The sequence below is a fragment of the Nannochloropsis gaditana genome (genome assembly GCF_000240725.1).
Source record: "Nannochloropsis gaditana CCMP526 unplaced genomic scaffold scaffold195, whole genome shotgun sequence".
Lineage (NCBI taxonomy): Eukaryota > Eustigmatophyceae > Eustigmatales > Monodopsidaceae > Microchloropsis > Microchloropsis gaditana.
The window spans coordinates 1-27525 of NW_005803758.1; the positions used below are offsets into that span (position 1 = coordinate 1).

Below are 27525 nucleotides of genomic sequence, written 5' to 3' on the forward strand. Positions count from 1 at the left end.
CCTGTCATCCGCTTCTCACTTCCTCTTCTTTCCGTCTATACTTCCTCACGCCTCGACTCCGTGGTAGGCTGCCTCTGGCGCGGCTTTGATGGAACCGCACAGGTATATATCACCGGAGCGAAAGCCGGTGTCACGGCCTACCAACTCTGCCTCTTCGGCGTCTAGCTACTCCCGACCGCTGGGGCAACAGGGGGGAGGGAGGGAGGGAGGGAGCGAGGCAGGGAGAGAGGGAGGAGGCATCCAAATGCAGGCCCAGCCTCCAGGGTTCAATCCCACTGAGGACGGTAGGAGGGGCCCGGGAAATTCAGTCGGGGGAGGAGTCACACAAGGGTTATGATATGATTTATGCGATTCCTCTGCCTACCTGCCGTCCGGCTGCACTCAACGAGACACTCCCGGGCACGCCTTCTCATGTATTTCGTCCCCTCCCTTTTCCCCCCTTTCTCCATCATGCAGATGACGACGTTGAGTACTCAATCTATAGTTTCCGGAAACCGAACCAACGTGATGCGTTTATTCTGGGTGAGGTGTCATTTTACACAGCTGGGGCCGCCGGATTGTTAGCTCTGGCAGCCATCAAAATCAAGACGTAAGGAGGGGAGGAAAGGGTAGGCAGAGGGAAAGGAAAAAAAGAGGACTGTAAACCTGTCAATGGACTTGAAACACTCAGCAACTCAAATTCCTGCGCGTTGCGCCTCGATTTGCAACCCTTTCTCCTGCCTTGTTTTCTCGCTTACTCTAGCGTGGAGTCCTCAGAGATGGAACCGCGGTGGCTGTCTTGTCTCTTCGCCCCTCTAGGCGCAGCGTTGCGTTACGTGCTCGCTTTAGCCATGGCGCAGCATCCGGTAAGATAGATAGATAGGGGAAGAGCAGGGAGAGGTAAATTGACAGAGGTGACGGACGTGGGAAGCAAGTACTCGACACCAAATTCGCTGCTGACACTTCCCCCCCCGCCACTTTTCTTCTCCCTCCCTTTCGGTGCAGACCATTCACCTTATCCTCCCTCACTTCCCCCTTCAAACATTTACCGCGAATGTGTTGGGGGCGACTCTTTCGGCCTTTTTTGATACTATCATTCCTGTCCTCAAGGACAGAGGAGATGGGAGGACTGCGCATATAATGAAGGCGCTCCTGTAAGGGGGGAAGAGAACGGGTTGGAGGGAGCCAGGGGAAAGACAGGGAAGGAGGACCAGCGGGGCTTGAGTCTGAGCTTACATGCCACTGTGCTTTATTTGAAGAGGCTCAATCATGAGGAGGGGAACCAGCTGGCGAATGTGAGCGATGTTTAACGGCCTTCTACTCTCCATCCCTTCCCCACTTTACCATCTAGTGTTGGCTTCGATGGATGCTTGAGCACATATTCTACTTTTGCGCTCGAGCTACACAAACTGCCTACGCAGCATGCTTGGAAGTATGCCCTCGCCACTTTCATTACGACACAGGTGACGATGCAGGGGGAAAGAATTGAAGGAGAAGGCGAAGGGGAAGTATTGGATTCATTCTTTTGCCCTACTACGCGCTCCCAAGTCGTCAAATTGTTTTGTTTAATTATGCTCGATTGCATGTGTACACCCGACAGGCCATTGCCCAGCTCATCATTGCAAGCCACAGGTGGGGGTGGTGGTGACAGATGCGCGTCTAGTAGTGCGGTGGAGGAAAGTCGGAGGAATGAGATTGGAAAGGAAGAGAAATAGTAGCTGCTCTTGTCATGAAGAGGAACAAAATAAGATTAGGTTCAAAATGTACCCCAAAAAGTATGGAGTAGAGACGCCTGGCATGTGGATGTGTGATGACAACAATGCATTCGAAATCAAAGCCCGGGACTGAGCTGTTATTGCGCGAAAAAAACGCAGACACTTAGTGGGCCAATCCAACAAAAACAAGAAGCAAGGAGATTTGTGTCTCTTGTACCCTCGCAATTCTGAGTAATGGCGTCCTGAGGCTCACTTTTCTTTTCTCTCATCCTCGTCGCCCGGTTCGTTTTTCCCACGTCACGCACATCACTCTTCAGCCATAACAACGGATGGGGTCCGTGCATCCCTTTGCGGCACTTTGCGCCGAGCCAAACCTCCCTCCTTTCCACAGGTAGCCCTGGTGGCTGACCTCCGCGGGCCAGAACACTTTTGCCGGTTTAATTTCCGTCATGATGGGCCGTGAATACTTCTTTTGTTCAATCTCGCGGCTCTGTAGGGCAGCTCGGTGTTGCGCGTCTGTGTGGGTGTAGATGCCCGTCCGATATTGCGTGCCTTCGAAGAGGAGGAGAGGAAGAGGATGAAAGAGGGTTTAAACGGTGACTAGCGATTTCTATACCTTGTTGTAAAGGTTTAGCTACTGATCCCGCTCATCTACTCAAATACGGTGGCAGAAAATTTCGAAGAGCAAGCTTCCCAACACCGGGGAAAATCCAGATATTTTTCTATGGTCTGCCACCAAGCGCTCCTGTGTCAGGCAGAAGTCGTGACCTCTCTTACCTCTGTCACCCCCTTGGCCATTTTCCATCAGTGGGTCTATGCGTTCCCAGAATACCTTCAGCAAGTCCTCGTACGAGACTTCGTTTGGTTTGAAGTGCACTTGAATGGCCTCTGTGTGACCCGTTGTCCCGCTGCATACTTCCTGATACGAGGGCTCTGCCACGTGACCCTGCGTGTATCCCGTTCCAGTCGCGACAACACCTGGAACACGCTGAAATGCAAGCTCGATGCCCCAGAAGCAGCCTCCAGCGAAAGTCGCAATAGAGTGACCGTCCACAGAGAGTGCAGGGACGGAATCAGCCAGAGCAGCCTTGCTAGCCTCAAGTGCTAAGCCGCTCAATTGCTGATACCAAGCATGGCGCATGCTGAAGGAGTGATGTTATCACCTGGACGAAAAAAAATCAGTACTGAAATGGCAGGGGTCTGTCCGTCAGAGTAAATCTCACAGCCTCGTCTCCGAAAGTAGTCTGCTATATGGTCAAAAACGATAGATGATGAAACACATGCCTGAGTACAGACATGAGTCTCATCACGGACATGCAAGATAAGTAATGCTTGCGTGGCCGAGGAGATGACGTCATTTTCAGCGATCTTCAATGCCGGTGTTCCACGTCCATTGGGCCCTTATGCGCAACCTTTTGAACTCATTCACACCGCGACACTCTACACGTGCTGAACTGAATCATCACATTGTTTGCAGCGCAACATCTTTGATATCTTTCTAGAGCGCTAAATCTGCGTTGATTGCTCCTCCTGCTTGAGACAAATGCGATACCTCACCGACATCTGACATTGAGTTTCTCTACTAGACAAGGAAATTCGAACGTGAAACTTCGATAACGCTTGCGACAAATAGGGGAGCAGCTGGCGTTGTGATGGACAACCAGCTAAACGGGTGCGCACCGTGACGAGGCCTACTTTACACGGTGTAAATTATAGCCTGTACTATTGAATTCATGCTATTAAATTTCAAAGTATTTCTCCCAAAATTGGCATCCGTAAGAGGTTTCCTGGTAACAAGAGGTTTCTGGTAACAAATCGTTACACAGCTTCACAAAACTAACCGGGGACCATGTCTAGCATCAAAAAAATGCCCAACGTTTTTACTTTCTACAAAGACACGGATCGTTGCAGGAAAAGAAAACCGTGGACCGCCTTTGTAGTAGTAGATGTATACAAAATTAATTTTCGTATACCATGGTACTATGCTGTGTTTGTCATTTGGTAGACAGTGCTTAGTTCCGGATTAAATTTATTCTTTCGAAATCTCACGCTTGTATGGTGCTTCATTCGTTGAGCTTGGTCATCGCAAGCAATGGCTCCATTGAAATGATCTTGTAGTTGCTTCGTGCCGTATCTGTTTAAACAGAATACGATAACTTTTTCCCCCCGGGTGAGGTTAGTTTAGGTGCCAGAATGCGAGCTATTGTGCTTCACTCTACCCTCCTTTGGCCTCAGTGTCCCGTGCAAGAACTGTACAGATGCATCCACGTCCGTATAAACAACCCTGCTTTCTCATTCTCATCGCTGGCATCACGAATGGTTTGTGCACAGGTAGCTTCCTTCATGATAGCCCTCTTTCATCGTCAATGTCGGTGAATTCGCGAATCAGCGCAGATGTAACCTACCTGAAGTCATAGCATATTTCCAGAAAATCATTAATTTTTTTAAATGGCAATGCTTTCTACGCCGTTACTTTGCGCTTTCGGAGATGAAAATTTAGGACGACCTTAGAATCAAATTTGACGATGTCAAATAGCTTTCGATAGCGAATAGATTTTCGAAAACGCACCCAGTATTAAGTAGGCTTGCAGAAATTGGAGAGGGGAGGTTTTTGAAACCAGCCAGTTCGAGTCTTGCGGTCTTTATGGCTTCTTTGTGTCGATTTAGAACATGAATGGTGTCCATAGCCGTAAGTCAAGGTCACAGAATTCTTTTCATTGCTCTAGCAAGGGATGGTGTTATCATCTATTTCCTGAAAGGTATCAAAGCGATGGAATGAATAAGCCAAGAGCAACGGGAGACTCGCTCGGCGAACATAGGGCAGTAGGCCCAATACATGCAGCGGGTCCTTGGGGACCATGGATGGGCTCTCACGCTCAACCTCTATCTATCTTCTACGCAAATTTTAATGAAGGATACTCAGAAGGAAGAGGAAGCGGCGCAAGAAAGGGAAAAGGCGGACACATCAGATCAGCATCAGGAGTCAAAGCAGTATGCCTTACCCTTGCTTCAGACGGATCTCTATCTTTGTCTCCTTCATGTATTTGTCTTTCTTGTTCTTGATTCCATCGGTCTATGCTCTCTATGAAGAGGATGCTGGAAAGTTTGACTGGCATAAGTCATTATTGGGCCCCGTGTGCCACGCACGGTTCGAGGTATGAAAAATGCGAATGGAGTTGGAGCAAGGAGGAAATCAGCAACGTTTCACCGATGGTTCAACTTAAACCATCGGATCTCTTCGTTTCTTCATCGAACCTTGCTATCTTTTACAGGGCAATTTTCTCCTACTCGCCTCATCCTACGGAGCAGTGGCTGTGGCCTCCGCTAGCAATTCGGACGGCTCTTTGCTCTGGCGACAAGTCATCCCGCTCGCCGCCCCAGTCGCTCTTCCTGTGCGAGACGGAGGAACAATGGACAAAGACGAAAAGCCAGCAGTGAAGGTCCTTGAACTTGTCCTGCATCCGCAGAAGCGCTTGGTCATGGCCTTGACTCGGTTAGTTCCGGCGAAGCAAAATGCTACTTGTCTTTTTATAGGAGGGGTAAATTCGTGAATGGCAGGGATGGGGGGTGGTTGCCTTTATGAAACTGAATTCATGTTTTTGTCGGTTGGTCTTTGTTTATTTTTAATCAGGTGGGATTCACCCCCCTCACTCTTTGACCCGTCTCCTAACCTCCTCCCTCAGCGACCCGAGTACCGCTGCCCTAGGCGTGTGGGCGTGGCGCCTGTTTGATGGAAACCTAATGTGGCATGTCACCGTCCCCGCTTCCGGTGTACCGCTCGGGAAAAGGGTTAAAGCGAAGGAGGGTGGCTTTCTCGCCCTCTTCCCTGATACGGTTGGCGCGGTCGATGGAGAGACCGGCGAGATTTACTTCCTGTCAGCTGTTGATGGGACGCGCATTTGGAAGGCTCCTGCCATCGAGCTTATGGCTGTTACCGGGGTTGTACCGGTGGACGGGGGCACCGAGAAAGGCGTTGTGGTGGTGGGCGAGGGTAGCGATGGGAAAGCCCAGGCGTTCTTGGTCCGCCTCGGGGGGGAGAAGGCAGAGAAGATAAAAAGTGTGAGCTTCTCGGATGGTGGCTTGATATCGCATGGGTGAGTGGTTTTGAAACGAGAACAAGAGACTCCTTCTGAGAAAGAAAGGGGAGGCAGCGTTGAGAACCCAGGCGTCGTGCTGCGGACCATACCGTCTGACATGAGCGTAGCAGGCTCTGCATTTTACCGTCGTCATACGTCTCACTCTATGTCTCCTTCCCTCTCTTCATCCCTTAACAGTACTCCCTCGCTTCATGCTTTTGCTCGCCCTGCACCCGCACGGAGCCTCGCGCTCCTCCTCCTTTCCCCATCTTCCTCCTCCTCCCTCTCCGCTGCTGACATGCAGCTCGTCAATCCCTCCGGCGCCAAAGCGACCCCGCACGGCGTCCTCTCCTCCCCCATTCCCTCCTCCCACCCCTCATCCCTCAGCGCCTCCTGCCTTGTCCTCTCGGACTCCGGAGCTGTCGTTGAGATCACCCTCACGCAGGGGAAGTTTATGCAGCGCCTGGTCGCCCCCCCGTCCTCCCCCTCTCTCCCCCTCGCTTTCCGCGCGGGCCCGTACGTCCTGCGGGGGGAAGAGAATCAGGGACCAGGAGTGGAAGTATTTCGGGTCGTGGACGGGCAGTCAGTGGGGAGGGTGCGGGGCAGACGGTCCTTACGGGGCCTCTGGGCCGGTATAAGAGGCGGCTGGAGGGAGGAAGAGAAGGAGGGGAGGGAGAGCGATCTGCTGGTGTTGACGGTCGACAAGGCAGAGACCTTGGTGCTCCAGACCATGGATGACCGTTTAGGTGCGTGGGATGAGCGCGGGGGCAAGGGAGGAGGCAGGAGGGGGCAAGAGAGAAAGGAGGAGAGGGAACTCGTGAAGGAGATAGGCATGGGCTCTTCTTTTCTTGGCCCCCGAGTCTCTCCTTAGTTTCTCAAAGTCAAACCTTTTCCCTCCTTACCTCCCCCTCCATCCTCCCTTCCTCCTCGTCCAGTCTGGCTCCGGGAAGAGTGTCTTGCAGACGTCGCACAGGTCTTGATCGTCGACCATCGACCCCCGGCGGAGGGAGAGAAAAGGAGCGGGACAGAGGACGTCACCGAGGCACTGGCAACCTCGCCCCTATTCGAAAAACTGCTGGTAAGGTTCTGACCCGCAGAGCGCCTGCGATGTTCAAAGTTTGGTCCTTACCTTTCATTCCCCTCTATCTTCCCCATCTTCCCAGAGCGTCGTGCTCCCGCCCTCCCCTTCGTCTTCCTCTGTCCGAGACCCGCACTTTGGGCTGACCAAGATCCTCCTCTTCCTCTGCGCACCTTCCTCCCGGCTCATCGCCCTCCTTTCCTCCCACGGCGGCACCATCCTCTGGACGCGCGACCTCTCCTCGGTCGAAGGAAGGGAAGGAGCGCGGTGGAGGATGGTGCAGCAAGGAGACGAGGTGCTTCTGGTGGGCGAAGGAGGAGAAGGGCTGGCGATTTGGTTGGACATTGCCACCGGTAGGAATCGGGAAGTGGAGGGAGGGAGGAAGGGTAGGAGTAGAGACATGGGGGGGAAGATGGAAGGTGCATTCTGACGCTCCCTCCTTAAATTTCTGCGACATGCTCTCCGCTCCCAGGTCATGAGATAGCCTCACTTCCCACCTTGGGACTGACCCCCCCAGCCCCCTCCTCCTCCCTCCTCCTCTTCCCCATCGCGAGCTCCTCCTCCTCCTCCTCCTCTCCTCCTCGTCTGCTTCTCGTGGACACCCGCAACGCCACCGGTCATCGGGCTCGATTCCTCGACGGGTCTTCCTGTGCCCAAGGCGCCTTGGGCGGGAGGGAGGCTGGGACCGAAGAGAGTCTTGGGGATCGCCCTATCTTCTATCACACCCTCTCAACCCCTTCCTCGGGTGGCGCCTCCCTCCAGACCTACCGCCTTTTCAAGCCCTCTTCTGCGCCTTCTTCCCCTAACTGGCCCTTTCAGTCTGCTGTTGTCGGCGCTTCCTCCCTCCCCAGTCCGAGCGAGCTCGTGGTCAGCACTGCCTACCCGGATGTTCGTGAGACCATGACGGCTCCCTCCTCTCACCCATTGGGGGACGGTGCGCTCCTGCTCAAGTATTTGAATCCTTACCTGGTGGCCCTCGCCAGCACCGCCTCTCTCCCTCCATCCCCTCCTCCTGCCTCCCTCAATGTGACCAGAGACGAGGGCAGCCAAGAGGGAAGGAGGCAGGGAGGGGACGAGGGCGGGAAGGAAGTCTCGACCCTCTATGTTACCTTGATGGACACTGTGTCGGGGAGGGTGCTCTATCGTGTGTCACATTTTCACGTCCAAGGGCCGGTGCGGATGCGGCTGGTGGAAAATTGGCTAATCTACTCCTATTGGAATTGCAAGGTTGGGAGGGAGGGAGGGGTTGGAGGAAGAGTGGGCGGGAGGCAGGAAGAGAGCAAGTGGTGTTTCCATTTCTCCCCGTCATGTTGCTGCTAGTTTGACCCCCAACGTGTGCCAGAGTACGTCTCAGAGTTGCCTTCTTGCCTTCATGACTCATATCTTCCCCTCTTTCTTTCTCTGTCCCTCATGCAGGCGCAGCGTACTGAAATCGGCTCGATCACCCTGTATGACGGCTTCATTGACAGGAAAGGCCTCGGACTGTTCACCTCTCCCGAGTTCAAAGAACGGTGAGAGGAAGGGCGTCAAGAGATGAGAATTTCGTATGCCGGGTAATATCCTGCTCACGTCGCCTTTCCCCTCCGTTCTCACTTCCTTCCCGGGCCGCAGAACCTCTTCTTTCGACGGCGACGCTTCTCCAGTCGCCCTCCAACAGACCTTCCTCTTCCCTCATCCCATCCTGACGCTGGGCAGCACCCTAACGGCCCGCGGGATCACCACCAAAGCATTGCTGGTCGGTTTCGAACCTGGACAGATTCTCCTTCTTGACCGTCGCCTCCTGGACCCTCGTCGTCCCACTGCCCTTCCGCTTTCCAAAACAGAGAAGGCGGAGGGTCTCTTACCCTACGCCCCGCATCTCCCTGTCCTCCCTCCTCATGTCGTGACGTACAACCATACACTCCACGGCCTACATTCCCTATACACCGCCCCTTCCTCCTTAGAATCCACCACGCTTCTTCTCGGCGTGGGGGACCTGGATTTGTACTTCACGCGTCTCTATCCCAGTCACAAGCCCTTTGACTTATTGCCGGACACCTTCAACCACGTATTGGTTTCCTTGGTTTTGCTTATTTCCGTGGTAGGGGTCGGATTTTTGGGGAAAGCGGCCCAGGCGAAAGCTCTGCGAGAAGCATGGGCTTGAGGGAGTATGGCTGCACGATGGCTATTGTCCAGCTTTGCTGTATGTCGGTAAAATTAAACTTGTCGGCGTACAGTACATGCTTTCAATTGCTGTGGACGATCTTGACATGCCACGTGCATGCTCTTGTTGCTTTTAATCGTTCGAAGTGCTTCGCCTCGCTAAATTTGGGGCTGTTGGAATGTACATGTATATTTTAAAAAAATTATTACAACTCGTTGAACACCCCGACATTCAGATATAAGAGTATTTCGCCCTCAACGTACTGTGGGGGAGGGGCGAGACGTGGGTCACGGATGACGCGTGGCAGGATTTTTTCCGATTTTTCATACGTCCAACTTTGAAATTTTCTCCTAACCGGCAACTATCATATTTATATTCTATATTTCATCATGGGTCCCACGTATGAGAACACCGAAACATTACATTTATTTTATGGTGTCAAGTAGACGATCGCGAGGCGTACATTGCTCTCACTTTTGGCAGAGAACTAATCATGTCTCTCGAGCATTGACTACCATCGTAACCACCCACAAGATAGCTTTTATGGTCTCCTCTTGGCCGCAACGAGTTGGAAAGAAATCATATATTTACTCAAAACATGGCAAATTTCGTGATAAAATCGTCAGAAATTGAGAAAAAGGTGTATACTGGGTGACCTAATAACCTCCCGGAAAGCAAAAATGTTGCGTCTTGGACGATGCAAGTAAATGAGAAACAAAATCTGCCGAAATAGGATTTCTCCCCCTATCGGGTAGTATTTTTTCGATTATTTATTACGGTAGAGTCTCACATGCCAAAAATTTCAGATGCCGAGAAAAGTGTGTTTTTACTTTTTGTACTTATCTTGTGGCCTGCAGGCAAGAGTACAGATCAAAAATTGTCCCCTTTTTGACTTGTGCTCCACTTATCTCATACATAATTGCACACCTTTTCGCTTTGTATTTCACGTTGATATAAAGATGTAGATTACGCAAAAGGTTTTTTTACGCCAGCCTCCGTATTGATTATTTTGTTCGACCTCCATACTCGCTGGATAAGCGCTTGGGCCGTCGGTAGGAAAGGCGAGGGCGCCAGCCACCCAAAGATACTTCACAACGCACGTTCCGTCTTGAGTTGCCTTAAACGCAGCCCTGCTTGTGAGGAGGCTACAAGGTGTAATCTGCATTTTGAAACTACTGTTTGTAAATTGCGTTTATTTTTCTTTTTTTACGTCATGTGTCAACAGGGCATCAGCTCGCAGGGCTGAGGCTTGTCAAGTATGGGCAAAAAAAAAAATCATGTAGGAGCCGCCCTGCGAGAGCTCGAGGAGTCAAAGGATGCAGGAACCTTAAAATTAGGGGAAGAGGAGGACTTTGAAAACGAGAATAGCAGTGAAAATATGTCAGAGAGCGACGACCACGAGGAGGACACGGTGGAAGGAGAAGAGGAGGAGGAGGAGGTAGACGAGGAGGAGGAGGAGGAAGAAGAGGAGGAGGAAGAGGAGGAGGAGGTACAAAATTTAGAAGAGGACGAAGAGGTGGAGGAGGAGGAAGCAGAGGAGGAAGCAGAGGAGGAGGAGGAAGAGGGGGAAGAGGAGGAGAAGGAGGAGGAGGAAGAGGAAGAGGTTGAAGATGAAGAAGACGAAGAAGAGGACGAAACGGAACACTTAGAGACTAAAGGGGGAAACAGTCGACCTACCAAACGAGGGCGGTGAGTGGTTCCATATAAATTTGAATATGGATGCAATGTGGCTCTATGTGCCGCTTGTATCCCGTGGAGGTGCGCGATGGATCACATTATAAGCTCCCTCTGTGTCCTGTACCTCACACCAACGAAATTTTCCTTTATGTGGCCTTTCTTGGCGACAATAGGTATGCCCCTCCCACCGAAGAGGAAGAGAGGTACCTTCGTCAGCCCGAAGCTTTTTTCTGTCGAAATCTCCTACGCCTTCAAGTACAAGAAGTTTTGGCAGACGTGCACCTATCGGGATGGAGCGAGCAAAGAGGGAGCCCTACCGCAGTCAGGAAGGCCTTAACGAAATTTTTATTCACGTTGCGAGAGACACTGTTGGGGATGAAAAGTGGGGTAAGTCAGAGAGGGCAATGGACACAAAGTAGAGTGCAGTGCAAAGTGCGGTTCTGGTCGACATGCCCTCCTCTCCCCTTTCCTTACCTGCCAACCTCTCTCTTCTTCCCCTACCTGGTCTCCACCGCCCTTGGCCTAGACCATGCCTGCGGAGGCCTCCGACCCCGCTTTCCCTTTCACCCCACACGTGCAATGGCCCGAGGCCTCGTCGGCCCCCCTTCCCTTCCTCCCCCCCCGTCAAGTGGAGGTGGTAGGTTCCTTCATGCTGGGCGCTTTGAGCAAACCGGTACGTGAGGAGTCCGGCGGGGAGGAATGGATGGAAAGGAGGGTGGGGGGAGGGAGTGGGGGGGAAAGCCGTCGACGTGGCCCCTTAAGCTTGCTTCCTTTGACTCCTCTTCCACTCTCGCGGCTCCGCTTTCCTTCCCTCCAGGCGCCCTCCGTGGACGTGGCTGTGGAGGTTCCAGCCCCCACCTTCGGTCCTCGCTGGCCGTGGTTGAATTACCGGTATCACAACAGACGGAACGCCTACTTGGCCCATATCAAGCAGGAGTTGGAGGGAGTTGAGGCCATCAGGTGGGTAGAGAGGGATGAGGGTTGGCGCCGACCTCTCGCCCCGGACCTCCTGCACGTTTTTGTGGACCGAAAGCTGGTTCTTTTCACCATGCCTTCCCTTGTGCTACCTTTGAGTTGCTCCACTTCTTCGCCTCTCTTCCTCCCTGCCTCCTTATGCGTGTTGCAGATCGATAGAGGTGGAGGCCTTCAAGGGGGACCATCGCCGGCCTCTCCTTGTCCTCACGCCGACAGCCCATACTGGAGGAGTCAAGTGAGGATGGAGGGAGGAGGGGAAGGGGAAGGAGGGCAGGGAGGATGGAAGATAGGTAGCAATCAGGCTTATCGTCTTGGTATTTCCAACAGGGTGCGACTTTGGCCTTCGATTGCCCTCGTCGACGATGTGAAGGGTGGGGTCAACAGCAAGAAGAAGGGGGCAGGAAAGAAAGGAGAGTCTGAGGACGCAACGAAAGGAGGGGGCATCATGGAGCGACCAAAGCTAAACCCGCACCGATGCAATGTTCGACGACAGGTAAAGGGAATCAGAAAGTGATGGCGAGAGGAAGGACACGTGTGGGTGATGAAAGGGAGCAAGTGCCCGGGGATGGTGGAAAGCGCTTGCATCTACCGTCACGTATCCTCGGCATTCAGCCCTAGACCAATCTCTGTCGTCCCCCTTTTCCCCTCATATGGCGTCTTTCCTCCTCCCTATCAGTCCTGGAAGGACGGTCCCGAGCCCTCGACTCCACACTATTCCCAAGGCATCCTCCAGGAGGGCTCGTTCAAACAGCATTTGGCCGTGTTGCATTCGTGGCTAGGGCGGGAATGTACAGGAGTTAAACAGGCAGTTGTCCTCTTGAAGGTGAGAACTATGTAGGAAAATGGGCTGTAGGGGAAAGACAAAAAGGAAGGTTGCAGGGAAAAAGCCTCGTAATCCCTTCCAGGACGAATGCGTGTGCTTTCATGACATACCATACTTACACAGGGCCTTAATTTGTCCTCTCCCTCTTTTTCCTCGATATTCCCGTCAGGTCTGGCTCGCTCAGCGGGGCTCGCTCTCTGCGCTCGACTCCTTCGACGGCTTCTCCCTCCTCTGTCTGGCTGCTTTCCTTCTTCAAGAGAGGCGGCTCAATCCCAGGTACGTTTGTGGAATTTATGCCTCTGCTCTTCAACGTATTCCATTTTCGCGTCCTTTCTGTCCCTATTCCGCCCACCTTTCTCCGCGTCACCGGCCCTCCTTCCACAGGATGGAAGTTCTTCCCGCCCTGATGGTGATGCTCCAGTTTCTTGCCGAAACCGACTTGACCGAAACGGGGACAAAACCTTTACTGCTGAAGGGAGGTAAGGAGGAGGGAGGCTGGATTATTCATATCTCAAGAGTTGAGGCTGGATGTGAAATTGAACAAGATTAGGCACATCAGAACGCTTTGGTATCTCGGACTCGAACCGGAAATTGCGGCCCCGGAGAAGAGAAGATAGGGAAACTGCAAGGGTGGACAATCAGAAATCATAGTCAGACGTGACACCTCGAGAGGTCTTTTGTACAAGGGCAGTTTTTCACAACCTTTGCCCTTGGTCTCTTTTTCTCTCCCTGTGCGGACACAGCCTCTTCTCCTCTAGACCCCTCACTTTTCGTGGGTGCTTTTGTGGCGTGTCTGCTGATCGAAGAAACGGGAGGGAATGCCTTTACATACCTCTCCCGCTCCGCCTGTGCTGAGCTTCAGGAGGAGGCGAATCGGGCTCTCAAGTTATTGCGGACCGATGTAAGTGGTCAGATGCAAAGAGAAGAAATAGAGCTGCGAGGAGGACGGCTTAAGACCAGTCCCTGTCTGGCGCGCCATGTAGCATGGTCGCATCTTCCTTTCTTCTCACCATTTCACCCTCTCTCCCCCGCTCACCTTGACCTTTCTTCTTGGCTCTTCCTTCTCCTTTGCTTCGCGCAGGTCCGCTCTGCCTCCACCGTCCTGTTCCTCACGCCCTTCCCCTTTTTGCGCACCTTTGACTACTATCTGCGCCTTCCCCTCCGTTCGAAAAGCGAGCAGGCCACCGACGCGGTCAGCGTAGCGACAGCACAGGTATGCATTCTTCTCGAGTCGGACGGGCTGATCTCCGAAGAGGCATTCGTTCAAAAAACGAATCCACGGACAATCGGGGTCTGTTCTCCTCCTCTGTCTTTTCTTGCCCTCTCTCGTGTTCCTTGTTGATTAATTGTATCTCAATTCCTGGTTTCCTTTCTTTTCAACTCCTTCTCTACTTTTCAGGAGGAAGAACGCGTCTGCTGCGATCTTCCCGTCGCCTCCTACTTGTCCCGAAAGGCCGCGCAGATCCTCAGCCTCGCCCTGGGGAACCGTGCGCGCCGCGTGCGTGCTTTGCCCGCTGCTTGCTGTGTTGAGCAGAACTTGGGAAGAAAGGGGGAGCGGGGATGGGTATGGGTGGGCATCTCGATCGACCCTATGCAGGCGTTGCGACTTGTGGATCGGGGACCACCAGCTGAGGAGGAGACAAAGGCGAGAGAGGTGAGTGTGGCTTCGAATATATTGGAAGAATGAAGACGGGAGGGACGTGGTGGAAGAGCGAATGGTTGAGGCTTGTATTGCTTGTCCTTAGGTCAGCCGCGCTTTTTTCCTCCTCGTCGTTTCTTTTCGTCGATCCCCCCCTTCGATCTTCCTCTTGTTTGCTCACCCAACCCTTGCTTTCTCTTCTTTGTCCGATCAGTTTCGCGCATTCTGGGGCCAAAAAGCAGAGCTTCGACGCTTCAAAGACGGGGCCATTGTAGAGGCCGTAGTGTGGGGAGGAGGTAAGCTGGATGGACAGGGACCAGGAAGCTATAGAAGTGATTCAATTCAGAGGAAAAGGAGGCATCTAGAGGTCTTGGATGATTCTTCTGCTCACAGAGGGCGCTGTCACTGCTTACACAGGTGGAGACAGGCACAAGATAGTGGAAGAGATTATGCGGTATACCTTGGGGTACCACCTGCGGCATCGGTGAGATAGGAGGGAAGGCGGTGGGGGAGGGTGGGGGAGGAAGAAGTCAGGGAGATGTGTGACGTTAAGGGCTTTGTGAATGGTACCGAAGATAGCGGGGGAGAGGTACAGGCTGATCGATCTCTGCACTTTTATGGGCGATAGGTTTCCTCCCTCTGTTGCCACCTCGCTGAGAATCTTGGGAAATGAATTGGTTATGTTGCTGGAGCTTTCCAAGGAGCGATCGGCAAATGGAGCGTCCGCATCTTCGTCCTTGCCCTCGCCCTCCTTGACGCCTGAGGCAATGACAAAGGCGGCTTTGACGGCATTGGATTCCCTGACGACGAAGGTAAGAAGCGGAAACAGAAGGGGGAATGAGAAGGGTGAGGCTGGCTGCTTGTTAGCTGAGATATCATATTTCGTTATTTCTATCATTATTTGCTCCCTCAAACCCCCCCTTCCACCTACTCCCAGCTCAAAGAAGGCGTATCGTCCTGCCTTCCTCTTGCCATCGAGGCGGTCGCCCCCCTCTCTCCCGCCCTCCGGCACACCTCCCTCTTCCCCCCTTTTCCCCATCCCCTCGTCCATGGAGCCAGTCGACTCTTGAAGCGTCTAGAGGGGCAGCAGGTGTCTCGTACAGTCGGTACGGGGAAGAGAAAGGCGGAGATCTTGCGGGGAGGGGGCAACAAACAGATCGAGTGAGGTTACATTGATTCTGGGATCGCTTTCCTTTTCTTCTGATATCCTTTCCCGTCACTCTACTTCCCGCAGCCCCTCTTCCGATCCAGGTGCAACTTCAGAAGTCGAACAAATGGCCCGACGACTTAGAAGCCCTTCGACGGGCCCAGACAGCTTTCTTGCTGCAGATTGCTCGGAGGTGAGAGGTCGAAACGCATGTGACACTGTGTTGTCGCGATGTCTATTGATTTATCTCTCGCCTATTCCCCCCTGACGATAAACTCTCGATGGAATTGTGTCGTACAATTCAATTTATTTTTCTCTCTTTTTCCCTCCCTCCCTGTCTATCTCAGCCTCGAGCGCGACCCTGAGGTGAAAGCCTCCCTGGCTGGCCCCAACGCACTGGATATGATGCTAGACGGCTATGTGTTCCGGGCTTCTCTCTCCGTTTTTCAAGAAAGCTCCCTCCTTGGTCTGGAGGGAGAGCGAGTGGAGAAGGAGGAGGTGGGGCGCTGGACAGAACGCGCTCCCACCCACCATCGACTCATCCAAGCTTGTCACGCAGCCAATCCTCTGTACGGCCGCGTTGTTCGCTTATGCTCCATATGGCTTTCCAATCATCTCCTCCCACCTATACCCTCCGACTCCGCCCTTCTCTCATCCGGAACCGCTTCCAGCTCGCCGTGTCTCCCCCTGGAAGCCCTCGAACTACTCGTTGCCGCGCTCTTCTCCCCGCCCGGCCGACCCCCAGGGTCCCTCCTCGCTGGCCTCCTCGCTTTCCTGTCCCTCCTTTCCACGCATAATTGGCACTCCACTCCCTTGCTTGTTGACCCGCACCACACCCTTCTTCCTTCCGACCACGAGGCTGCAGAGAAAGCCTTTGAAAAACATCAAGGCAAAGCGGGAGTCCGGGAGGGAGGGGGGTCTATGATGTATCTACTGGCGCCGTACGACAAAGAGAGGGGATGGCGACCTTCCTGGACATCCTCTTCTTGCCCAGAGCCCGTAATCCTAGCCCGAATGAAGGCTCTCGCTGCCATTTCGCTTCAATCACTGTTGACATGGATGGAGGAAGGTGGAAAGGAGGGAGGATGGAGAGCTGCCGTGGTTCCTTCTTCCCCCTTCCAGGCGGCCTCGTCGCCACTCCTGCAGCCGCCTCAATTCGACGTATTGATCCGTTTCAAGCCAGCATGGGTAGGTCCACTCTTCTCTGGCCCCTATCGTGAGGGATGGAGGGCGTGGGAAGAAGTCCAAAAAGGCTGCAAGGCTCTGCGTTGTGGACACCTGTACAAAAATCTGGCAGGTGCACAGGCGCAGAAACGGGTGGTGGGGATGGATCCAGTGAGCGAGTACCAGAAGAAACTGGTGAAGAGGTATGGAGGCTTGGCTTTATTTTTTATGGCGGGGGCTGAAGGAGGCCATAGGGAAGGCTTAGCGGTAAGATTTCGTCCGCGGCTGTTCCTTTCCTCGTCCTTTTCGGTGTTGCAGAGTAGAGGGAAAATCCCGATCAAAGTTAAGCCAGATGAAGAAAAGCGAGAAAACATCGACGGTGAAGGAGTACCATTCATGCTCCCAAATGTGGGAGAGGTTTTGAGCGATTTCAAGCGGCTGGGTGAGGAAATCGTGGAGGAAGTGCTCGTGCTTTGAATAAGGAAATTTTAAAAAAGGCGCATAAATAAATAAGTGTGAAAGTATAAGAAAAGGGCGCTCGTGCCACGGAGCGCACACGATGTATGTTTGAATAGAAAAAGGATGTGAACGTCACAGATGCGAATTCCTAATAAGCTGAAGCATAGCTGGAAATAAAGTAGACAGCGAAAGAATGTTCACTTTTCTGAAACTATTTCCACATGGAAGGTGTTTCCTTTCTGTTAACCGCGATATTAAAATTGAGCTCAGAAGACAAGTTTTAAGCAGCTATCTTTGGCCTCCGGCTTTCTTCAGGCGTTCCAGAGCTCCCATACTTCCCCCATTCCCTACCTCTCCATCTTTTGCGTCCTCCTCAAGCCCTGCCCTTGCAAACACTGCAGCCGGAACAGGCTTGGCCTTCACCTGTATTTCGGTGTCCCCCTCAATGTGGATCTCCTTTTCCTCCCCTCCCTCCTGTATCCTGTCTCCCTCCTCCCCCTCCTCCTCCATGTCCTCAATGTCTATCTCCTCTTCATTCCGTTCCAATGCTGCAACAGCCGCTGCTGTCACTGCCTGAAGCCTCTTGGCCTGTCTCTCCACCGCTTCCAGTTCCTCCCCCTCGCTTCCTCCCTTCCTTTTGACACCACCCGCTCCTCCGGCCATGACCCGTGCAGCTTGAGCCCTTTTCGCCTTCTCCTCCGCCTTGGCCGCTTCTCGAGCCAGGGTCTCAGCGTCAGCGGTCGCCTCGTCTTTTTCCTCCCCCCCACCCTCCTTCGCTTGCACCATGGCCATAGCGTCATCTGCCATGTAATTAACCTGCAAAAGATTCAAAAAGATAGGAAGAACAAAATGATAGTGGGCAAGGGAAGAGAAGCACTGGGATCATCTTGCCAGTGAAGGTATTTTGCTCTCTGATCCTTCCGGTCGAGTTTCCTTCAGTTCCCCAACATCCACCCACTCCTTGCACTGCTACCTGTGAAAAGGCGGTCTGTACAGTCCTCTTTACGCGCAACATGTCCCGGAATGTCTCCTCATTCCCATGATTGACCTGAAACGGGAGTGGCCAGTAATTTAAAGGGGAGATATGGACGATGAGGAGGAGCGAGGAATGTGCGTGGACAAGCAGCAAACAATTACATTGCAACATATGATGCGCGCCCTCGGGTACTCGTTTAGATTTAGATGAGGGAAAGTGGAGTAGAAGCAGGAGAATAACGCACCTCAAAATCTTGCCATTTCTTCCAATAACCAGGATCACGGCGTGGATCCGCAAAGTTGGCGCCATGTGTATAAACAGCACGCGCTCGGTCGATCTGCAATCGGGAGAAAGAAATGGAATGAGACCACCACAAAAAGAGAGAAGGGCGAACGACAGAAGACGAGGCAACAAACTGCTTGTAACTGGGTGCCCGAAAAGGGAGATAACGTACTTCGCCAAGCTTCCGCTCCAATTCGGCAAACTGGATGCACATGTTTTTAGCCCCCTCGTCGGGTAAGACCTCGATGGCTTTCTGGTATACTTCCCGAGTGCGGGTGACACCGTAGAGAGCCTCCACCTTGAACGAGAAGAGAAAGTGGGGGAGAAGAAGGGAGGACAGCACCAACATAAGAAGGGCGAGGAAGGAGGCATGTCGATGAGCCAGCGACATACACGTGTGACCAACGCATTTGCGTACCCAGTACTGCGCGTGCATGCGTCCAAGCTCAGAGAGGGGGGGTTTCTCGACAATTACCTTCTTGATGTAGAGCAGAAAGAAATCGTAACGCTTGTCCTCGGGCACTGCCTGGGTCCCCCGATCGTATATAGCCATCGCGTGTCGGGCGAGGCCGTGTTCTTCCTCCAGCTTTGCGTACTGAGACCAGAAGGAAAGGAGAGCGTGGGGTGAGCGATGCAGGACTAAAAGAGGGCGGTAAAGGTCACCGCATGAATTTGTGTCATCTCCTGAAAATCGTCTACACTAGGTAAGGAGATGGGAAAAAAAAAAACAGAAAATCGGGAATGCTGGTGGTGGGGAAGTAGCGGTGCTTACCCGGATGTAGAAGTCGGCAGCCTCATCCGCTGGGACCTTCTCCAGGCACTGTTCGAACAAATCGCGGGCCCGCTCCAGCTTGCTCCCACCATACCTGAACCCGAGAATGGGTAATGCAATGGATGAGGAACAAAGGGTGGCAGGACGAAAAGACTGATCGGTGAGCGTTTTGAAGGCTCCCACCCCAGTCCAATAATAGAACTTACCGGGCGACGAATTTCTGAAGGTACAGAGACCACAGGGGCTTGACGTGAGGCCAACCGAAGACAGATACCCCCTAAAAATGGAACGGGATGAAAAAAGGGAGGTAAAGTGAGGCGGGTGGCAAAAAAGAACATGAAAGGTGGGCTGAAACATACCTTCTCGTAGGCGCGGAAAGCCTCCTCGTGGTACGCATTTTCTTCCAGGAAAGAGGCAAAGTTCAGGATTATTTGGGGTGTGGCGACCTGGGAGTGGATGGGTGAAAGCATGAGCGCAGAAATGGACGGTTCATGGAAATATGCGTCTACGATGCGCATGACATCCAGTTTGAAAATCAAGAGGGAGCGAGTCGGAAATGCCGGGAAAAATGCACATCTCCCAATAAAGACACGACAAATGGATGGATGAGACAAGAAGAAATGGTGATACCTTGAGCTCCAAACACCGTTCGTAGGCAGCCTTTGTGGTGGCAACAGTCCCAAGGGATTCTTCTAGGTCCAAGAACAAGGACCAGACGCGAGTGGATTTGTGCACGCGTTCCTAAATTGAGGGTGGCAAAGTCAGAAAGAGACAATGCCGGTGAATATACAGAAACAACCTCCATCCTGAATGCAGTTCCTGGTCTTCTACCTGCACAGGGATGCTTGCAATCATCTCTGCCCGCTCCTCGCCCCCCTTCTTCCCGCCTCCCAACGCGCGGCCCTGAGCCTCGGTCTGCCGCCGGCGTTGGATGGCCTGAGACGGCTCAGTGACGGCGTGTTGCATCACCTATGGAAGAGAAAGAGAGAGAAATGAAATGGAATGAGGGAGGCAGTGAAAAGGTGAAAAGTGGAAGGGGCGGCAGGCATACCTGTAAGGCCTCCTCGTAGTTCTCGTGCCGGATTTCCATCTCTGCCCAGGTGCAATAGACACCAGCAAGCTCTTCCACGCCCTGCAGATAGAGACGGGTGAAGACACGAGATTAAGGAAAGAAAGGAAGGATGAAATCGGGGATTCGGGGGGTGGAGTGAGGCAGTACCTTAAAATTGACCAAAGTAGCCTTGTTGAGCACCACGCGAGCGTTGTCAATGTCGTCATGCTCCTCATAGTACCTGCGGGGGGGAAAGACGATTGACATAAGCAGAGCTTGAAAAGGACGCAGGAGGGAGAGAGCAGAAGGGAAACAAGCTTACTTGGCGAAAGCGGTCCAGAGGGAATAGAGCTTTCCGAAAGCCTTCTTGGGGTCGACGGTCTTGACGGCCTCGGTGAAACAGACGATGACCTGCGAAAAGGGGAAGGCAAAAAGCTGAGGACACTGGAGCGGAAAGATGCGGGGCCGGGGGCGACACGGCCTCGGAGTACCTTGTGAGGATCGTTCTGGGCTTGGAAAAGTTTGGCCCGCTTGTGCCACTCGTGGACGTTGTGAGGGTTCTGACGCAGGAGGACGGAGGACAGCTGTTGGGGTCAGGGGTAGAGGAAGAGGGGAGAACGTGTAAGAAATGAGGGGGGCGCGAAGGACGTCGCCCGGCCAATGCTTCCAGTCTTCCCCATTCACATGTCCACCATGTTCTCCTTGTCGGTCCGATCAGCGCCTAAGCCACTGCCTCGTTCACCTTCAAACCACAGATGATTTTAAATAACCCTGTCTCCTCGTTCCTCTCCTCCTCTCTCTCCCCCTCGCGCCTTACCAAAATGGGCCGACGCTCCATCAAATCCTCCAACCGGGCCAGTCGCAGATCCGTGTCGTCGCCCTCCACGTCCAGGTCATCGTCCGTTTCGTCCTCTGGTTCCTGAGGCATCGGGAAACAAACCGAAAGGCTCCTGTCAGACCCGCTTCCTCTCAACCCTTTCTTTCCTCCAAGCCCTCCCTCCCTCCTTCCTTCCTGCCCACTCTAATTCCATACCTCTTCCTCTGCCAACATTGCCACGCGGGCCGTCAACAGAGACTCCTCGCACTGGGAGTAAGCGTCAAAAACCATCGTGAAGTCGCGCACTGTCAGGACGCTGAATGAGGAAAGCAGGGGGCACATGAAGGTGGAGGGATCGAAGTCAGATTGATACTTTGGTGTTAGGGGGGGGAATCGGCTGGTAGGACAGGGCAGTGATTGCGACGTCGGGGGAAAGCCGACGAGGTGCTCGGACCATGCGGTAAGAGGAGATACCAAGCACACTCACGTGGAAAGCGCCTCCTCGTAGACGTCACGGGCCCGTTCAAACTGACCCTGGCGGATGTAGTAGTCTGCCAGCTTGCACCTGAGACATCAGTCAAATATCGTAGGGAAAAGAAATGAAATGACGCTTAAGAAACGTGGGAAGAAGGAAGAGCCCGAGAGGAGGGAGTCAAACCCTACCACAGCTTCCCGGTTTCGTCCGTGAAGCGCGCGAGGCCGCTTCGGATAATGGCGTCCACCTTGAGACGACGCGAGATAGCCGTCGGATGGCGCGCACACATGTCGCAGAGGCGCATCCAGAGGGCGTGTTTGGAGGAGCCTGCAGTGAGTGAGTAAAAGGCATTTCAATGGCAGAAGTGGGGGGCAATTCAACTTTGACACCTACAGACCCATCTACATGGAACCGGGAAAACGTCAATGGGATCAAAAAAGGGTGGGGGCTTTCGAGACGGAAATCAACAAAAACGTCGCACAGCAGGCTAACCGTCCAAACGGACCTTTCGGAGAGAAGAAGGCGTCGTCGTTCACACAGATGGCCAAATGCACAGCGGCCTCCTCCATTTCCCCCAATTTCTCCATAAAATCGACGTAGGACTCGCGCTGAGAAGGGTCGTACTTCAAGTATCGCCTGAAGGAGAGAGTTTGGAAGGGAAAAGGGGTGAGGAAAGCTGTGCTTCCGTCCCTCGATGGAGGCCAAGCGGCTCGAGCGACGACTGTCACGGATTTCAAGGGCAGGGGAAGGTGGAGGGAGGGGTCGAGTCGGGGGGAGGCAGGGAGGGACGCACCGGAAGACACGAATTGCAGTCTCCTTAACGCCTAAATTTTGGGCCCACGGAAGGTACAGAGACCAGATTCGCTCGTGCTGGGTGATGGGAAGGGACTGAAGTGCGGCGTCGAAGGCGCGACGAGTCTTGGTCGCCTGCGGAGCCGGGAGAGGGGTCAGGGGGGGGAGTAGGTGAGACGCAAGGCGGGTGGAGGAGAGGGAAAGGAAGACCCAGCCATACCTTTTTCATGTCGACGAGAGTATGCAGATAGTCGAGCCAGACGCGGGGCATGCGCGAGAGATGCACAAGGGCCCTGGCACCGAGAGAGTGGGGAAGAAGGTGAGAGCAGGTTGTTGCCTTTCATCGATTTCTCTTGCCACTCTGTCCCTCCATGCGTTGCTCCTCCGTCTCCACTTACCGCTCGAAGGTATTCAGCAGAATCTGATAGCGAGGATGGCTGACAGGAACTCTCCCATCCACCTGCTCTTTCCGCTCCTGGATGGGGGGGAAAATGCCAGAAGTCGTGAGCCATAGGGCACCACGGTGCACGCCATCCCTCTCCGCATTTTCCTCCCGCCAAGCATAAGCCCTGTCCATCGATCACATTATCCTCCCCCTCGTCTCCGTAGTGCAGCACTCCCCTTCCAGTGACTTTCTTCTCCTCTTCTTCCCTCCCTTGCCCCACGACACCAACCTGCAAATACGCCCACCACAGCTTGTAAGAGCCTGGAAGGAACTTTAAAGCTCTCTCATAGATCAGATAGCGCTTCACCGGCTTGGCTTGAGTTTTTGCATTCAGATATCGGAGCCAACTTTTGAGGGAGAAAGGGTTTCGGGCGATTTCCTGGGAAAAAGTTGCGAGACAGGGTCCAAGAGAAAGAATCAATACGATCGAGTGGTAAGAAAGGCATGGCCACGAGGCAATGAGAGCTGTCGTCTGAGCACGTCGCCCTGACAAACCCATTTCTCCATTCTGCTCCATCCCTATCACCCACTTACTTCCTCGAACTCTGCGTCCTGCTCATCTTCCAGCAAAGCGCGAATCTCGTCGCTGACAACTCCTCTATCATTTGCCATGATAGCTGTCTTGCAAAAAAAGAGAGGAAAGGAAGGAGGAAACAAGCAAGTGAGGACAACTAGCCTGGTCATCTGCTCAGAAGGTAATGATGGGGGGGGGCGAGAGGTTGACGCTTGCCATTTGCAGAGAATGAGCCATACATGATCCTACAGCATTCCCAGGACAATGTACTGCCCGCGTGAGTCATGGTCGTGAACAAGTTGTTGAAGCACAAGAAAGCTCTTTTGTTGAGCAGAGGGTGTCGGGGAGAGGGAGGAGCAAGAAACTTCGGAGGCGGTAAGAGGATGTGATAGAGGGGAGTGTGAGGCCCCGGTCTTCACGCTGCGAATCAAATAATAAACCACGCGCATTGAAAATTGGCTCCCATGAAAACACGTGAGATACGCTGTCACGAGTTGAGCAATCAACACAAATTAAACCCCAGCTTTTCAACATCGAGATCAGGGACGACAATTGACCTCGCGTCTGTTTCAAGTCACTTTACAGTCCCCGGCACGCCCGTCCTCCTGGCAGGACGCTGTGGCTTTGCATGTTCCAGATGCACGATACTTTTATATGATGTCGCATGTCGCATCATGGGAAGAAAGTATGTTGGCATTTCGCGTCCACTCGCATGACTGGAAAGCTGCATCGATCGCTCGTCTGCAGTTTTGTCGCCTAAATTGCTTGTTCCTTTCTCACCATTTTTACATCAACAGTGCAAAGACTTTACTGGAGCAAAATGTATGCCACCAACACGGAGAAGCGCAGGGTGAAGGTAGGGAGGGAGAGAAGCGTACATCAGCATTGTTGATAGCTCTTTAATGTTTTGGGGGGATCCCTCACGTTCGGGCCATGTGAAAGTCATATAAGCTCAAACACGATGTCCATCCCATATTTTCATGTGCTCCCACTCCGATGTGTATTTATTCTTTGTAAACATCTGTCATCGTTCCATGCTCCCCTTCTGTCTGATCATGTTTGCCAATTAAAACGCGTCGGAAACTTCAGGCTATCAACAAGCACTATCGCAAGCTCTCTGTCCGTAAAGACTTCGGAATGCATGGTAGCTTTTCAGGTGCGTTTGAGCAAATGATGCATACGAAGGGATATAGTAGTGCTTATCTCGCAAACGTCGCCGCAAAGAGGAACTTTGATCTCTGAGCGCAATTAGCCTGTGAGTACAGGGAAGGTTATCATATGCCACCCTCATCTCCGCACTTGACATTCCATTAGGCCATATTACGGATTGCTGGGTGGCGCATTCCGGGCAGGAATATGCGCATGTGCTGTACGTGGACGGGGATGAGGAGGACATTCCCTTACAGGAGGTAGGACCGTGTCGAACTTCTGTATGCCTCCAGCGGGGGAGGGATGAGGGGCGCGTCGAGACATTGACGTAAAAACTAGAGGGAGCGAAAGTGAAGATGTGAGATGTTGATAGGATAGCTGGGCAGAAAAGTAATGGGAGATCTAGACAGTTTCATAATGGCTATCTTAATAGCGTAAAGGAAGGGAGAAGGTTGTTACTGTGAGTTTAATTGTTATTTTTTGGTCTCTGAACCCGCAGGTGAGAATTTTTTTAATGGCACCGTTGCCCCCCACGCCACCGACCTCCCCACGGTCTTCATCGGCCCCGAGCAGCGAAAGCAGTGGAAGGGAGGAGAAGGAATGCGAAGCACTTAAGGAACTAGCCATCGGAGCACGCTCCTCTATCACCTTGTGTCGTGTGGGGTATGGTAGAACAGAAGGGATAGAAGCGGAAACAATCACCACGACAGCTTCCTCCGCCCCTGCATCTTGTGCGATCCCTCCTTCTGGGGAAATGTTCTGTCAAGAGAATGCCAGCCCGGATGTTGACGAGGCAAAGGAAGCATCGACTGAGCTTTTGGAGGAAGACGGAGCGTGTGAAGCAGAGGGGGGAATCGAGAAGAGGAAGGATCACGAAATGAAAGAGGCAGGCAAGGAAAAGGAACAGGCGCTATGCGACAGGGAACGGGAGAAGGCATGCCAGTCGCCTGTCCGGCGGCATCAGAGCGAAGGTGATAAGGAGAACAGGGGGACGTTACAGGGTGATGGAGGAGGGGGCAACTCCCAGCATTCCCAGATCCTTCCGGCGCAGCCCCAAAAATCAGCAGAAATGACAGTGGCAACAGGATCAACGTCGATGGTGGCACTTCTTGAAGGGGCTGTAATAGCAGAAGTGACCACTTTAGGAGGAAACGCTGCAGCATCAGCGACAGAAACAGCCACAGATGAGCCTTCATCCCATCCCTTTACGGCATCCTCTGTTTCTTCCCTTGCGCCCTCTCTACCTGCCTGCGCCTCTAAAGATCATGGAGGCGACTGCTCGACGGGCAAACACGGTCATCACACTGACAGCACAAGGACTTCGACAGCCAATGCGCTCCATCCACGTCCATTCAATTTCTCTGATCCCCTCCCTCGCAGTCCTCCGTCCGCGCTGCCGTCATCCACAGCTTCTGTACCACTCCCAGCAAATGAAATGGTAGGGACAGGGAATTCCATCGGTGCCGCTCGACCGGGAAAGGAGCTTACAGATTACAAGCCTCTTGTCGGCCGCTTCGTGCAGAAAGCCGTGGAGGGGGGAGGGAAGGTCACGGGTAAGCATCGCAAGACCGGTGAATAGAGAAAAGAGTTCTGAAAGGGCAATGCCAAAGCGATAAACTCACCGTCCTCATGAATGTAGAATGGGGATGTCGTAGCTATGGAACACCTGGAGTCATAAGCTTACAAGATCGGACCGGTCTTTGTGCTCTGCCTACTCATAAATAATTCTGTTCTCATGTTCCTCCCCTTTCCTCTTCCATTTCTCCCGCTGGCCCTTTGTTGCAGGTATGGTGGTGGAGGTGAGGGCAAAGGGATCCAAGGAATCGCGGCGAGTGTGGGCACGTGTCACGTACACTGACAAGACGGAACAGGACCTTGATGTGTAAGTGGGGTGGGTGGTGAAAGTGACAGGGACTAGGACATGGTCGACGCCTCGGGATCCATTCGACTGACATTCAGAGCGCCCCATATACCCGCCTTCTCGACAGTGACGATTTGATACCGCTTTTGAAGCCCAGAAGGGGGAAAAAACAAGAGTAAAGCCGCAGTTCGTGAGGAAAAGAAACATCAAAATAAAGGCTTCGATAACAGGTCAATTTCACGCTTTTTGTTGCTGCGCATTGTTGTTAATTCTTTCCTCAAGAATTCTTTCATCTTTGCCACGCACCACTTCCACCTTTTCCTCCTTCATATCCGTCTTTTTGACAGCCGTGCCTCCCACTCTGCGTGAACGTGGCACTCGCCTTCTATGCTCATCCCCGGATTCCTTCTCGACTTGTCCCATTGCTGTTCTCTCCCGCTTTATACAGTAAAAGCGCTTCGCTGCGCTTCTCGTGCCCCGCCACTCGCTTCCACGTCTCGAATCTTACACGGCAGCTGTGTCTCCATTAATCCCGCTTCCACCGGTAGCCTTCATAGGCTGCAGGTCGTAGTACCTGGTAGGAAAAGAAAAGTGAAGACAGGGGTCGACAATGGCGATGATCAAAAATGCCGGAGAACCGTTTTTCCAAGAAAGAAAGGAGAAATTCGAACAGGAAAATAAAACCAAAACAATACCTGCTATTCGCTCTTGAACCCGAGAAAGAATCAACACTCCCACCGCCAGCCGTGGTGGATGGATTACTATCCCCCGGTGCGTCTTCAAGAGGCATGTACTCGGCTAAGATGGAACGGACTGGCGCCCATGACGAAGAGGGGAGAGGGAGGAAGGCAAAGAGGGCGGCAAGGATCAGGGTGATGTCAGCCGAGTTTTATGTTTTCGTGAGTGTGTTAGAGGAACGGCTGAAGATAGACACCACGAGAGAGGTAGCACCACGGACAATCTGGAGCAAAGGCCCCGAGGGTTTGACACACAGAGACTGCCTGCATCCGTACCTTGCTCGCGCATCTGTTCCTGTGTCCGCTTCCAATACACGAAGCCCGCCGCCGTCATGCCCAAGATCACCAATGTGACAATGCCGAGCACACCGCCCCAGGACACGCCCCCGCCGCTTCCGCCCATCTAGGGGCAAAGGCGGGAGGAGATGGTTCGAAAAGGAAGGGGAGGGGCGGGTGAAAACAAAGGGGGATTAGGGGTGATCAATCAGGGGGAAGCCAGGAGGGCATGGGGATCAGAGGAGCACGGGGCAAGCAGGAGCTTCGCCGGTAAGGTCCATGTAGGGAAGAAGGATTGCGGTACCTTTTGTGAGACGGGCCGGTAGTCACCGCCTTGGACGCAGGTCATGACCTGGTCGGGGGCCACGCCCACGCAGTTGCACACCTGGGTAGGGAAGTGGGCCCGAGGAGCATGTCAGGCAGGGTGCGGTAAGAGGGGAGGGAAAACCGGAGGAGGGCTTCAGGCAGGGTGCGGTAAGAGGGGAGGGAAAACCGGAGGAGGG

The 27525-nt window shown here is 53.2% G+C and overlaps 7 protein-coding genes across 7 annotated transcripts in view; 5 read left to right on the forward strand and 2 right to left on the reverse strand.

Annotated features, from left to right (window-relative positions):
* Nucleotides 1–67: 67 nt before the first annotated feature.
* On the forward strand, nucleotides 68–1910 carry NGA_0249020 (uncharacterized protein). Its single transcript, XM_005855438.1, has 4 exons — nucleotides 68–284; nucleotides 457–589; nucleotides 743–845; nucleotides 1580–1910. The coding sequence occupies exons 1-4, from the start codon at nucleotides 89–91 to the stop codon at nucleotides 1625–1627; spliced, it is 480 nt and encodes a 159-aa protein (XP_005855500.1). The 5' UTR covers nucleotides 68–88; the 3' UTR covers nucleotides 1628–1910.
* Nucleotides 1911–1935: 25 nt separating this feature from the next.
* Nucleotides 1936–2860, reverse strand: NGA_0248302 (peptide methionine sulfoxide reductase). The gene is made up of 2 exons (XM_005855436.1): nucleotides 2472–2860; nucleotides 1936–2246 (listed from the first exon to the last, which is right to left on the reverse strand). Exons 1-2 carry the CDS (start codon nucleotides 2833–2835, stop codon nucleotides 2008–2010), a joined length of 603 nt encoding a protein of 200 aa, XP_005855498.1. The 5' UTR covers nucleotides 2836–2860; the 3' UTR covers nucleotides 1936–2007.
* Nucleotides 2861–4606: 1746 nt separating this feature from the next.
* On the forward strand, nucleotides 4607–9050 carry NGA_0248902 (uncharacterized protein). The gene is made up of 9 exons (XM_005855437.1): nucleotides 4607–4849; nucleotides 4967–5187; nucleotides 5378–5788; nucleotides 5969–6516; nucleotides 6706–6848; nucleotides 6934–7184; nucleotides 7321–8075; nucleotides 8265–8359; nucleotides 8460–9050. Exons 1-7 carry the CDS (start codon nucleotides 4688–4690, stop codon nucleotides 7325–7327), a joined length of 1743 nt encoding a protein of 580 aa, XP_005855499.1. The 5' UTR covers nucleotides 4607–4687; the 3' UTR covers nucleotides 7328–8075; nucleotides 8265–8359; nucleotides 8460–9050.
* Nucleotides 9051–10276: 1226 nt separating this feature from the next.
* UTP22 (U3 small nucleolar RNA-associated protein 22) lies at nucleotides 10277–17064 on the forward strand (the record flags this gene model as incomplete). The annotated part of the gene is made up of 16 exons (XM_005855441.1): nucleotides 10277–10680; nucleotides 10842–11055; nucleotides 11195–11341; nucleotides 11486–12136; nucleotides 12320–12466; nucleotides 12636–12742; nucleotides 12851–12945; nucleotides 13210–13367; nucleotides 13548–13679; nucleotides 13866–14120; nucleotides 14320–14401; nucleotides 14523–14589; nucleotides 14734–14917; nucleotides 15043–15211; nucleotides 15340–15445; nucleotides 15600–17064. Coding segments are annotated over 16 exons (4212 nt in total), but the record flags the coding sequence as incomplete, so codon positions are not given.
* A 12-nt stretch (nucleotides 17065–17076) lies between these two features.
* On the reverse strand, nucleotides 17077–23285 carry SYF1 (pre-mRNA-splicing factor SYF1; the record flags this gene model as incomplete). Its single annotated transcript, XM_005855435.1, has 23 exons — nucleotides 17077–17691; nucleotides 18096–18188; nucleotides 18306–18728; nucleotides 18906–18999; nucleotides 19112–19182; nucleotides 19265–19351; nucleotides 19536–19646; nucleotides 19737–19874; nucleotides 19957–20037; nucleotides 20125–20197; nucleotides 20279–20367; nucleotides 20448–20540; nucleotides 20774–20875; nucleotides 20990–21089; nucleotides 21261–21338; nucleotides 21437–21575; nucleotides 21754–21884; nucleotides 22042–22175; nucleotides 22261–22333; nucleotides 22439–22515; nucleotides 22715–22864; nucleotides 23020–23102; nucleotides 23270–23285. 23 exons carry the CDS (start codon nucleotides 23283–23285, stop codon nucleotides 17164–17166), a joined length of 2964 nt encoding a protein of 987 aa, XP_005855497.1. The 3' UTR covers nucleotides 17077–17163.
* A 501-nt stretch (nucleotides 23286–23786) lies between these two features.
* On the forward strand, nucleotides 23787–26030 carry NGA_0675300 (uncharacterized protein). The gene is made up of 5 exons (XM_005855442.1): nucleotides 23787–23855; nucleotides 24089–24155; nucleotides 24314–24408; nucleotides 24648–25727; nucleotides 25934–26030. Exons 1-4 carry the CDS (start codon nucleotides 23820–23822, stop codon nucleotides 25725–25727), a joined length of 1278 nt encoding a protein of 425 aa, XP_005855504.1. The 5' UTR covers nucleotides 23787–23819; the 3' UTR covers nucleotides 25934–26030.
* A 1404-nt stretch (nucleotides 26031–27434) lies between these two features.
* NGA_0674800 (major facilitator superfamily mfs 1) overlaps nucleotides 27435–27525 on the forward strand; it is a gene marked incomplete at both ends in the record, with an annotated part of 645 nt that continues 554 nt past the window's right edge. The window contains one exon of the mRNA XM_005855439.1: nucleotides 27435–27446. Within this exon, the coding sequence (XP_005855501.1) occupies nucleotides 27435–27446 (12 nt within the window). The remainder of the gene's footprint in view (nucleotides 27447–27525) is intronic.

Excerpts from the sequence above, each read along its gene's own strand:
- NGA_0249020 (XM_005855438.1), top strand. The coding sequence starts at position 89 with ATGGAACCGCACAGGTATATATCACCGGAGCGAAAGCCGGTGTCACGG. Across the intron at positions 590-742 it reads GCAGCCATCAAAATCAAGAC|CGTGGAGTCCTCAGAGATGG; the intron begins GTAAGGAGGGGA and ends CGCTTACTCTAG. Across the intron at positions 846-1,579 it reads TAGCCATGGCGCAGCATCCG|GCCATTGCCCAGCTCATCAT; the intron begins GTAAGATAGATA and ends TACACCCGACAG.
- NGA_0248302 (XM_005855436.1), bottom strand. The coding sequence starts at position 2,835 with ATGCGCCATGCTTGGTATCAGCAATTGAGCGGCTTAGCACTTGAGGCT. Across the intron at positions 2,247-2,471 it reads TGGCCAAGGGGGTGACAGAG|GCACGCAATATCGGACGGGC; the intron begins GTAAGAGAGGTC and ends TCCTCTTCGAAG.
- NGA_0248902 (XM_005855437.1), top strand. The coding sequence starts at position 4,688 with ATGCCTTACCCTTGCTTCAGACGGATCTCTATCTTTGTCTCCTTCATG. Across the intron at positions 5,789-5,968 it reads GGTGGCTTGATATCGCATGG|TACTCCCTCGCTTCATGCTT; the intron begins GTGAGTGGTTTT and ends ATCCCTTAACAG. Across the intron at positions 6,517-6,705 it reads GACCATGGATGACCGTTTAG|TCTGGCTCCGGGAAGAGTGT; the intron begins GTGCGTGGGATG and ends CTCCTCGTCCAG.
- NGA_0675300 (XM_005855442.1), top strand. The coding sequence starts at position 23,820 with ATGTATGCCACCAACACGGAGAAGCGCAGGGTGAAG. Across the intron at positions 24,156-24,313 it reads AATGCATGGTAGCTTTTCAG|GCCATATTACGGATTGCTGG; the intron begins GTGCGTTTGAGC and ends ACATTCCATTAG. Across the intron at positions 24,409-24,647 it reads AGGACATTCCCTTACAGGAG|GTGAGAATTTTTTTAATGGC; the intron begins GTAGGACCGTGT and ends CTGAACCCGCAG.